Raw genomic sequence first — 11,129 nt, 5'->3', positions numbered from 1 at the left:
GAGTGTGGGGAGGGGGGGTGCCCGGAGCCTTGGTGTCCCCCACCCCTCCCGTCCCCGTTACCCGCGAAGTAGCAGCAGGGCTGGTACAAGGGACAGCTCCGGCGGATGAGCGGTACCGGCGCGGAGCGGGCGCAGGTACGAGGCAGCGGCTGCTCGGGCAGGGCCGGGAAAGGCTCTTGTTCGCAAACCGAGTGCGGCACACCCGCGGCAGCTCCCCATCTACCCCACTGCTGCTCCGCCTCTACCGCCTCCTTATCCGGCTTGAGCGCCGCGACCACCCCCCGCCCCTCGGTTCTTTGTTCGCCGCCTCTCTGTCGGCTCCCGGTTCCCCTGTCCAGCTCCTGGCATCTTCTCGGTGCTTTGCATCCCCTCGGCTCTTTCTGCGTTGCTCCCTTTCTCCTCTTTCCCTGCCCTTCTCCAAGACGTCATCTTTTCTGTTTTCCCTGCCGAAATCGCAGTCTGCGGAGGAAAAAGCAAATTTAAGCCAAATTCCAGCGGTGAGAGATCAGGGCACAGGAAAGCAGCCCCCTGGCACCGCCGTCTCCCCTCCCAGTCAAGAAGCTCCCTACTCTGCTCTGCTCCCTCGGGGCAGAATCAGGGCATGGGATGGGCTGGGAAGGACCTTTACAGGTCATTTGGTCCATGTCCTGTCCCTCGGCACTCGGCTGCTGTCGGTGTGAGGTGCCGAGTTGCACAGGCACGGCGCCCGGACCCACCGCCCCAGCCCCAGCTGGGCACAGCGGAGCCGTACTGCCACCTCCTGCCTAGCGACCGCAGGGCAGTGCTGCCATCTGCCCGGGCACAGCGGGGCAGTGCTGCCACCTCCTGGCCAGGGACCGCATCGCGGCCGGGGCCGGTTCAGCGCTTGGAGGAGCTCCTGTGCTGCCGACCTCGTTTGCTCACAGGCACGTGGACACTGGCGTTGTGTCCTGAGCCAGTCCCGGGCCACATCTCGCACCCTGGGCACTGAAGCTGCACTCCCAGGTGGCTGCACTGAGCAGGGACTCCGGCTCGTCGCTGGCATCCCTGACTCTGCTTCCCACCACAGCCACAAACTGCAGCTGCAGCTTCATGTCTAAATTAGCTCCTGTGTGCTGGTACAGGGAGCACAGCATGGGCCAGAAACTGGGATGCCTGCTCCCTGGGAATGGGAAGCTTTGTCCCTGTGCCTCTGTTTGTGCTCCAGGAAAGGAAGGCAAAGGGGGTTGGCACCAGAGGGGTACAGGGGGGTCAGTGACAGCTACCTGTGTGCCCGTTCAATCTCAGTTCTTCTCTTCCCTCCAGCTCCACAAAACTTTTGCTCACCTCGTCCAAGGCCTGCAAGCACAGAGGCTGGTTACTGGAAGCTCCACAGTGCAGCTGCCTCTGCTCTCTGCTGCCAGTACCAGGTCCTTTCCACCCTCCCTGTGGTGGTTCCTCCCCATTCACATCCCTTGGCCAATACCTCCCCTCCTACAGGCTCCACACTCACAGTGGTGATGGCCTTCTGGGCAGCTCTGTTGGCAGTCAGCTTTGCCTTCTCAAGTGCTCTTTCAAAGGTCAGGATGGCAGCCCAGTGATCCTTCAGTTTCACTGGAACAGAGAAGCCTGAGTTTAGAGCAGGAGGACGATGATGTGAGACAAAGCAAGTACCTGAGGAGGGGCCTGGATCTGAAGTGACTTTGGCTGCAGAGTCACTGCCATGTTTCCTGCAAGCCCCTGATCAGTCAGGCTTCTCCAGCCCTGTTCCAACCCCTTTACCTTGTGCTTCTGCCACTAGTACAGTGGCATGGAGCTGCCACTTGACATCTCCCTCTTCGTCTGCTGCCTGCAGGGACTTCTCTCCATAACTTTTGGCTGCTTCAGCTTTATCCAGCTGAAGGTAGCATCGGCCGATCTCATGGAACAGCCAGGCCTTCTCCAGGCTGGATTTTGCCATTGGAATCTTCTTCTCCCAGCTGCAAGCAGCAGGTGAGAGAGGCAGACAGTTAGCAGCTGTCACAGTTACAATGGCAGCCACTGGTCCTATAATCAAAGGGTTCCAGGGGCTGTTGGCATGAAAGATTTCACAGCCTCCCTCCTTCGTCCAGTTTGGTTTGCTGGTTCCTCCCCCTTGTGACTAAACAAACTGAAGAGGCAATGTCTGATCCAAACCAGCCCTGTGCCTCTGCTGCTCCTCACTGTACCTACGTGGCAATGGCCTGCTGGAATTTGCCAGTCCTGGCATAAACTCTGCCAACGTTGTCGAGGGCTCTGGACATGGCATCGGGCAGCTTGCTGTGGTGAGGAGACAAAAAACAGAGTCACTGTGCCAGTCCCTGCTCTGTGCCTGCTCCAACCTCCTCTGCTGGCTTTGGTGCTCCACCTGCCTTCAGGCTGTGTGTTGAGGAGCAGAGGGAAGGAACCTCTGCAGCCTGCTCTTATGGTGTGGATGCAAGAGAGTTTAAGACAAAACTTGTGCCATGCAGAGCCTGAGCTGCCTGAGAAGGGAGCCCACACCTGAGGCTGAAGTGCTGGACTGGGACCTGTGTTCTCTTTTGCTTCAGGAGAGCAGCAGCTGTGCCTCATGCTCTAGGTCCTATCAAATCTGCTTTGGGCTCCTCATGTTGGAAACTGTGCAGAGAATTGATCACTAAAAGCAGGAGTCTTGGGCAGGGGCCGAGACTGCTTCATCCTGCTAAACCTCCAGGTGGGAATTACAACATCCCCTGGTGCTGAAGTGTCCCTAACAGGTCCTTTCCTCTTTTCCCCTCCATCCAAACCTCTCAGCACTTACTTCTGCCTGGCATATTTCAGATCCATTTGGTGGCTCTGCAGAGCTGCCTCCAGCTGCCCCATCTCCAGCTGGGCACTGCCGATGCAGCTGTGCAGGCGTCCAAGCAGCTCACTCCTGTTAGGCACCTCCTGCTCTGGCCACCTCTGCACTCTCCTCAGCACACGCTCAGCTTTCTGGCAGCTTTCTTCAGGGGAGCCCCCAGCCAGCACTAGAGAGAAGGGGGTAAGCTTAGCATGGGCGTGTGGATGTGGTGACACCGGGGAGGGAAAGCTACGTTGTGTAAGCCCCCGACACATCTTGGAGAGGTCAGAGCTCCCAACTCCTCACACCTCCAACACTCCTGCCTCCAATCTCCAGGAAATATGCCCCTGGGAGCTGGCACCTCTGACCCTCCAGCAGGCACTGCTGGGAATCCCTTTCATCACAGCAGGTAAGGGGGAAGGGCTGGTCACAGCCTGCCCTGGCTGAAGGAACACAAAGGAGAGCGATCAGCGTTGTGGGGAGGTTTTGAAAGCTCGTAGTGATTGCAGTAGGGCAGTTTGGGCTTGAGCGTGAAGGTCTAGCACAGTGCTGAGGTTGTTCCCTCCTAACTGGGCTCCCGGTGAGCTCCTTGTGCCCATGGGCTGTGGGGCGTTTCTGACTCTCTCCTCACCCTGCTGCTGTAGCATCAAAGAGCTGAACTGCAGCAGCTACCAAATGCCAAGTGCTGGGCTGTGTGCCTGAGGAAGTGCTGGGACAGGGAAGAACACAGGAGCCAAGACTGTGCCAGCCCTGCCTGCTGGCCCTGGCTCACACCTGTGCTGCCTCTGCTCTCCTGCTCTGCCATTACTACAGCAAATAACCACAGGTGCCAATTGCCACTTCTTACTGCTTCCAGCCAGGACACCTACACATGTCGATGTCCTCCATGGTCTTTGCCAGGTATCTGCCAACCTCTGCTGGCTTCCTTGTCCTGCCCCGGGCCCAGCTCTGCCGCCGCAGTTGGCGCTCCCGCAGCCGGGCGTAGATTGGCTTCTGCTGCTGCCAGAACTCGCTGCGGCTCTCCAGGTAGGAAATGCCACCCAGGACCAGCTCTGCCACTTTGCCCCCCTGCTTCGTGCTGCTCTCCATCAGATCTGCAAGTAAGGCAGCAGAAGCCAGGCCAGGTTAATGTGTGGAGCTGAGTGCACCGAGCGTGGGGATGCGATAGGTGCAGCTGCAGCGCAGTAAGGGACGGTTTGTGAGTGGCACCAAAGAGCTACCCAGGGGTGAGGTGAGAGGAGGGAAGCTGCTGTTCCCCACTTGGTGTTTCCCTGAGCTGGAGCTGCTCTTCCCAGCCCCTCCAGCTGCTGTCTTCTCTGCTGACAAGGGCCAAGAAGGGGCTTGGTTAATGGGGGGCAGTGGTGAGGAGCAATCAGCTGTCCTCTGTGGGAGGTCTGTGCTGAAATGACTGTGTAGGGCTGGGGGTTGCCTGCAAGGGGGAAGGGAAGAGAGGTTTGTGTGCCTGGAAACCACACGTGATTAATGCCCCCATGAGCGGGCTGAATCCTTAATTACTGCTCAGCTGCTGGGCAGAGAGTTCCCCAGAAAAGTGCCTACAGGGGCCCCACCCCTCCACCTAGCTCCAAACGCTTCTGTGAAGCCTGCAGCTTGACCCTAACAGCACTTACAAGGAAACCACAAACCAGTTACAGCCTCTTGGGCAACACTTTCCTCCTCAGGCCGGTGCAAGTGGGGCTGAGCACTGTGACAGAAGCTGAGTCCTTGGCACTGATTCTGTTTCTGCTTCTGACTTCACTAGCACAGATTGCTCTGAGCTGAATCTGTCCCTTACTGAAGCCTGGCACTGGATAGGAAAGGAAATGTGCTCTGGCTCCAAGACCCCTGGGTCTCTCTCACCAGCACCACAGGCACCATGTGCTGTGGGAGCTTTGATAGCTGTGAGGAAGAGCAGGGACAGAGGTGTAAAAGAAGAAGAAAAAGATCTTTTTGTTAAATGCAGTGGAGAGGAAAACCTTTATCCTTGAGCAGCTCTTCCAGGTAGGTCTTGTCTGTGTAAAGCTCTCCAAGAAGCTGTCGCTCTGTTTTTGGATTCCTCACAGGCTTTTGCTTCTTTGCCCATTTCTGATCCTTGGTCAGATTGATTTGAGGTTTCTCATTTGCTTTTTTGCTCTACAGCAACAAAAAAAACCACAGGAAGTGTGTGTGTGGGGAGGGTTAGTGAGGAACCTGTGAGATAGCAGAGTTCTGTCCACACTCCACAGGAGCCAATTTCCTCCTCAAGTGAAAGCACAGAGCCAGAGGCTCTCCAGCAGCTGAAATTTTGCACCCAGTTGTGCTGCCTCATGCCCAAGAACTGGAGGGAGCATCGCAGCAAGAGCAAGGATTAGTTCTGCCCATTGAAGGGCTGTGGGCAAGGCAGGTCCCACAGGCAGAGTCAGAGAGGCTGTAACAGGCAGGGCTCCTGCAAGGGCTTTCTGAAGTGCCGCGCTCCAAATCCCAGCAATTAGTGCTAATTATTGGCTCCCTCGGTTTAAATTGTTTCTACCAGCAAGCACCGCTGAGGCCAGCTGGAGGAGCAAGGAGCATTCCCTGTGCTGCTTTCGTAGAAGTGTGGCCTGTCCTGGAGCACCGAGGCAGCGCTGCGATGGGAGCACCCCGAAGGGAGGCAGTCAGGGAGGTGCCACTACCCAACCTGTGACCCTGAGCCATCAAGGGAAAGCAAAGCAAATACTGGAGATAAAAGTGCCCTGGCTCTGCCCTCGGGGCTGTTACTGATTAGCCTTTGGTGGGCACCAGCAACAGCCACCAGGAAGGGGCTGGGAGAGATTTCAAGCTGGGCTCTGCTCTTTCTTGGTTGCCTTTCCCAGTCCTTCTGCCTCCTCCTGTACATTCTGAGCAGCATTAACTCAACGCTGTGGGAAGGGACCAGCCTGTGCCCTGCGCTCAGAGGGCACTCACTGGACCTGCCCTGCCCACCCCCGTGGTGCTGCAGGAGCTGCTCATCCTCTGATCCTCTGCTGCCTGTTACAGCAAGTGCCAGCCCCGCAGCAGCTCCAGGCCGTACCTCTGCCTGCCTGCTGACAAAGCACAGCTCGTCCTTGCACTCCAGTTTGATCGAGGATGGACCTACAGGCACAAGAAAATCCTCATCAGAGCTCAGCCAAAGAAGGGCAGAGCCTTCAGGGGTCACAGTGACCACGAATGTGCCCAGCCCATGATGTCCTGTTGGCATAAAGCTTTCTGCCAACCCTTCCCCTCAGCTGTCTGGGCATGCTGGGAGCACAGCTCAGCCATGCAGCCCCTCAAGGGTTTCAGTCACTGTTTAATTACCACTCCAGAGGGCACCAGGGGCTCCCAGCAGCCAGGTTCTCCTGCAGAGATGTGCTGCATCCTGCATGCAACCAGAGGAAGGAAGGGTGCCAGCTGCTTCTGAGGGACCACAGAAGGTTCTGAGCACAGGGATCTGCAGCAGGCCACAGAACTACTGAGAGGTTTTGTCCACTGGCATTAGGGCACAGCTGCCACTTCATCCTCACTCTGACATCCACCTCTGCACCTGCTTGTACTCTGGCAGTGGAGGTGAGAATGAAAGAACAGCTCTTTGTTCTGGCCTGGGCAGAAGGAAGGAAGGAGCTTCACATGCTCTGTGGAAGGGTTTTCTGCAGCAAGGCAGCTGGGTCAGAATCAGTGAAGTGAGTGCCATGGGGGGCTGGGGCTTGGGCATCTGCCAAGCAAAGCAGATTCAGTAAAGCAGCTCTGGGGACCTGCCCTGATAAGGTGTCTCCAGTCCCCAGCTACTTAAAGATCTAGATCCAGTGCCAACCTGTTTCTCTGCTCCTTTGCCCCTGCATCTAGCAGCTAGGGCTAGTTCCATGTCCTGCTTGTGTTGGGGGCTCCAGAACTGCACCCAGGACTGCAGGTGGGGTCTGCAGAGAGCAGAGCCAAGGGACAGAATCACCTCCTTTGCCCTGATGGCCACACTGCCCTTGCTGCAGCCCAGCACAGGGTTGTTGTCTGGGCTGCACTCACGCTGCAGGCTCGTGTTGAGCTTTTCATTAACCCAGACCCCCAGGTCCTTTTCCTCAGGGCTGCTCTCAGCCATTCACCACCCAAGTGGCCTTCCAGTACCCGAAGGGGGCTACAGGAGGGGTGGGGAGGGACTACTGACAAGGTCTTGTAATGACAGGACAAAGAGGAATGGGCTTAAACTGACAGAAGGGAGATTCAAACTAGATGTTAGGAAGAAGTTCTTTCAAGTGAGGGTGTTGAGACACTGGCACAGGTTGCCCAGGGAAGTTTTGGATGCTCCCTCCTTGGAGGTGTTCAAGGTCAGGCTGGATGAGACCTTGAGCAACCTGTTCTAGTAGGAGGTGTCCCTGCCTATGGCAGGGGGTTGGAACTGGATGATCCTTGGGGTCCCTTCCAACCTAAACCATTCTATGATTCTATGATTTTACAAAGTCTTTCTGATTTTCAGTCTGTTCCCTTGCCTGTGCTGGAATGCCCACAGAGCTCAAAGGCACAGCAGGCACAGTGCTGTGCCAGCTGAGAGATGTGAAGGTGTTGAGGCAGCAGTGACAAGGTAAAGCAGTGGTGATGGAGGGAAGTGAGCTGGACTGGGAAACTTTCCCTGGTTTACAAATATGCCACAGGAAAGAGCTTCAGGCTCCCCACACAGCTGGGACGTGGCAGGCTGTGGCACTGGGGGTGGACTGGAATTTGGAAACCGATTTCAGGAGGAGCAAAGGCAGTTGGATATCAGCAGGATCAGGCCTGGGTGTGCAGGGTGTGCCCTGGCTGGGCTGTGGGAGTTACCTGAGCAGGCTGGAACCAGCCCAGCAGGTTCCACAGCAGTCAGCCAGGCCCCCGCTGCTCTGGGCACGTGTTAGAGGTGGCAGCTCTGTTAGAGCAGTGTCCCTGTGCCCCCTAGCAAGTCCTGTCCCTGCCTGCTGGGCTGCGAGAGCTCTGCTGCCACCAAAACCAAGGGGGGAGGGACAACTTCTCTGTTAGCTTTGACCACCCCCAGGGCCTTGGCCTTTCCTGCCTCCCGCAGGGCTTGGTGCCAGGGGCTGAGCCAGGGCTGACGAAAGCAGAGCTGCCCTGCCATGGACACTGACAGTGCCCTTACGCAAGGCACGTGGATGGAAGCTGGGCTGGTGGCAGTGCCAGGCTCAGGCAGCAGGGAAGGTTCTGCTATGAACCTTGCACATGAGGATGAAGATGGCAGTGGAGCTGTGAGGGGATGAATCGCTCTGCTCTGTGCTAGCAGAACCCTTCTGTGGTGACTTTGGAAACGTTGGTGTCAGTTTGGGCACAGAACTGAAGCTGCCAGGGTACCAATGGGGCATGCAGCAAAGCAAGGGCATGAGAAAGAGACTTGGCACTTTTTGGTGTTCCCTGCTTTCGTCTGAGAGGGGCCACTGAGGGCATGAGTCCAGAAGCAAAGAGCTTCATGTTGCAGAGTCCTTGGGTCCCTGCTGAGCTGACGTGGCCTCAGCTGCCCGCTGAACAGCTCCTGGGGACACAAAGGACACATCTTACCTCCGATGCAGTTGACAATGGCCTCCTGGGCTTTCTCGATGCCCAGTGCGAACTTCTGGAGGTCTGGACGCAGCCTGTGGCCTCGGTGATAAAAGACCAAGGCAAACTCGAAGTCCCCCATGGTGTACAAGGTCTCAGCTTTCTGGTAAAGTCCCTGAAATGACATTTGGGGCAGGGGAGGGGGAAGAATGAAAACGAGGGAAAATGCACGGCACGGTCTGCCAGACCTGAGCTCCACAAAGAGCTGTCCCTGCCCGCCCTGGGCTCTCACCGCATGGTGCTGCTCACCTTGGAGAATGTTTTGTCATTTTGGAGAGAAGCTTCAGCATCTCTCAGGGCGTTTTCAGTGTCTCCAAGCCTCAGGTAGCATTCCGAGCGGGCAACCAGACAGTGCTTGTCTCCTGCCCTCAGCTTCAGCGCCTGCAAGGTAGCAGCCAGAGAATGGCACTGCTGGCTCAGCAGCGGCTCTGCAGCAGCTCCTCCGCCAGCGCTCCCCGCACAGCGCCCTCGACCGTCCCGCCTCTGTCGCCTTCCCGCATGGTGCCACCTCACTCCACTTCCCCCCTTCCCTTCGTGCCACCACTCTCCCAGCCACCCCTGCGTGATCCAGATGCCACCGACAACCACGTCCCGCCACAACCACCTCCGGGTACCATCTCCCCTATCCGGGCCCTCTTAGTGCCCCCCTTGCACCCTCCCCGCTCCCCCCAGGCGGCTCACGTTGTTGAAACAGGCGAGAGCCTTGCCGTGCTCGCCCCGCCGCGCCAGCAGCGTCCCCTCGGCCATGAAGCTGGGGAAGGTGCCGACCGGCACCTTCTCCTCTGCCGCCGCCATCACGGATGCCGCCGTCGCCAGGCAACAGCTGCCGGGCAACGATAACTTCCGGTTATGACCCCGCCCACACAATGACGTCCCGGAGCCGCTTCCCGCCCCGCGGTGCCGCTGCTGCGTCCCGGCCTCGGGCTGCAGCCGCTCCACGGAGCCCCCCGGGCTGCCATCGAGGCGGCGCGGCCGGAGCTCGCTGCCGGGGGCCGGTGTCCTCGCTTCCCCTCCCTTTTCCCACGCCCGGTGCCCACCTCCGCGCTGTGTCTCCGCAGGGCGCGGTGGGGAGGTCCCGGCGGGCAGGTCATGGCGAGTCCGCCCTAGCAGGGGCCGGTCAGAGGTGCGGGATAAATAGGACACGCGTGGGTGGCTATGGGGATTCTCCGCCAAATCGTGAGCTAGCTCCGAGCAGAGCCGCGTCGGGGCTCGCGGCGACTCACGCTCCGTCTTTCGGCACCTCGCCCCTCGAGGGTCCGGTGCCCGCGGTGGGGGGGTTAAGAGCCGCACTCCCAGAGCCCTGCGCTGGGGGGTCGGCCAGAAGCAGGGTGCGGGGGCTGCCCGTGAAATCGCTCTGCAAGGTCAGTGCTGCGAGTGCCCAGTTCCTGCCGGCTGCGTTGGTTCCTCTGCTCTGGCAGCTCCAGCCCGTGGCGGGGGGGGGTCACCGGGGCAGCCCATGGCTGCTCCCTCCCGCTGGAACTGGGGTGGTCCCCTCTGATGGTGCCCGTGGTACCAGTTTCACCACTGGTGTCCAGCCCTGGACAGACAGATGATGAATGGAGGAGGATGCTGCTGCTCTCCTGCCAGAGGCATTATGCCAGCCCCGGGTGAGACTGCCCAGAGGTTCCCGTTTGAATCCGTTTGTTCTGCCAAGTGACTCAGGGTGGGGTGTGACGGCTCCGTCCTGCTCCGAGCCCAAACAAATTCACCTCGCCGTGGGGAAAAGACACTGCTGGTGGGTACTGGAGGCAGCCCAGGGCTGACCGGGCCTGTCCTAGCTCTGTGGCTCCTGGACTGGTGCCAGGGCATCCACACAGCGCGGGAGTGGGGGGGCAGGGTGTCAGGCGTGGGTAGTGAGACAAACACCAGTTGAAGCTTGGAGTGGGAGGCTCAGCGTGACACAGCTGTGTCTCCAGGGAGCCCGGCAGAGAGTTTCAGACGGTTGGGAGTTTCTGGTAGCAGTTTTCTGTGGAGCCTCCCCAGGGGCACCACCGGTGTGGCACGTGCACCCGGCGTGACGGGCAGGAGCTTTGTGCCAGTGTCCTCCTGCCCCCTCCACGCAGCGGTTGTTCCACGCAGCTCCTCCAGACTGGTGACAACGTCCTGCGGGCCACAGCAAACCTCACCCCTAGAGCGAGGTCAGCAGCCCTCGTCGGAGCCCACCCCACTGCTTCCACGCAGCATCGCTGACACGGGCCTGAGTCACGGCCGGGGGGGAGCAGAGACAGTGACCGCGTGGTGGCCACTGCTGGCGGCGGGGAGCACATTTGGCTGGGATGGATTTGTCTGACTGTGCCCATGGCCGTTTCTGCCCTGTTCGTGCGCAGGGCTGCTGCCTGCCGGTGACCCACGCGGGGCTCCGGGCGGTGGCACCGCTCCCCACCGTGGGCCCCATGGGGCACCTCGTGCCGTTACAACATCCCGTGGGAGGTTTTTCAGCCCCGCTGCCAGGCCCGGCGGGTGCGGGCACGAAGGACGGGCGGGCTGCCCGGGGCCGCGCGGCGCCAGCGGGAGCAGGTGCAGGCGGCGGGGTGGGGGTGCGGACTCGCTCCGGTAAAAACAGCCCCAACGAGGACCAGAGGCCGGCAGAGCCTCCCCTCCCGTCGCGGCCGGGGGCGACCTCTTTGCTTCGGGACTGACGTCAGCGGCGCTGGCCCCGGCCCCGCCGTGGAGCGACGGGGGGGGGGGGGGGGGGGGGGGGGGGCAGTGGCGTCACGGCCGCGGGCGGGGCCGGGAGGCGGGGCCGGGGCTGGCGCGAGGGCAGAACTACGACTCCCACAAGGCCGCGCGGCCGCGCCCCACCCGCGGCAGC

At 59.7% G+C, this 11,129-nt stretch overlaps 1 protein-coding gene and 1 long non-coding RNA gene across 5 annotated transcripts; one reads left to right on the top strand and one right to left on the bottom strand.

Annotated features, from left to right (window-relative positions):
- Positions 1–65: 65 nt before the first annotated feature.
- ODAD4 (outer dynein arm docking complex subunit 4) lies at positions 66–10,970 on the bottom strand. Of its 4 annotated transcripts, none has more exons than XM_064174319.1 (12): positions 9,355–10,970; positions 8,567–8,698; positions 8,279–8,432; positions 5,802–5,863; positions 4,750–4,906; positions 3,646–3,870; positions 2,756–2,963; positions 2,170–2,256; positions 1,741–1,937; positions 1,472–1,572; positions 1,245–1,317; positions 66–459 (listed from the first exon to the last, which is right to left on the bottom strand). In XM_064174319.1, exons 1-12 carry the CDS (start codon positions 9,406–9,408, stop codon positions 242–244), a joined length of 1,668 nt encoding a protein of 555 aa, XP_064030389.1. In that variant the 5' UTR covers positions 9,409–10,970; the 3' UTR covers positions 66–241. The 4 variants fall into 4 exon arrangements, with proteins under 4 accessions (XP_064030389.1, XP_064030388.1, XP_064030390.1 ...); XM_064174318.1 differs by having other exon boundaries at positions 8,999–9,675; XM_064174320.1 differs by lacking the exon at positions 1,245–1,317 and having other exon boundaries at positions 8,999–9,424.
- Positions 4,263–6,264, top strand: LOC135191807 (uncharacterized). The gene is made up of 2 exons (XR_010308869.1): positions 4,263–4,774; positions 5,286–6,264. It is a non-coding gene; the product is annotated as an uncharacterized LOC135191807 (long non-coding RNA).
- Positions 10,971–11,129: the final 159 nt, after the last annotated feature.

This window comes from Pogoniulus pusillus, chromosome 40, assembly GCF_015220805.1.
Source record: "Pogoniulus pusillus isolate bPogPus1 chromosome 40, bPogPus1.pri, whole genome shotgun sequence".
Classification (NCBI taxonomy): domain Eukaryota; kingdom Metazoa; phylum Chordata; class Aves; order Piciformes; family Lybiidae; genus Pogoniulus; species Pogoniulus pusillus.
This window is presented reverse-complemented; position numbering and strand designations above follow the sequence as displayed.

What these genes read in the sequence shown, in the direction of transcription:
- ODAD4 (XM_064174318.1), bottom strand. Translation starts at nt 9,112, where the DNA reads ATGGCGGCGGCAGAGGAGAAGGTGCCGGTCGGCACCTTCCCCAGCTTC. An exon ending in CATGGAGGACATCGACATGT is followed by an intron (nt 2,964 to 3,645) that starts GTAGGTGTCCTG and finishes CCTTCTCTCTAG; the next exon opens with TGCTGGCTGGGGGCTCCCCT. An exon ending in GAGATTGAACGGGCACACAG is followed by an intron (nt 460 to 1,244) that starts GTAGCTGTCACT and finishes TTTCCTCCGCAG; the next exon opens with ACTGCGATTTCGGCAGGGAA.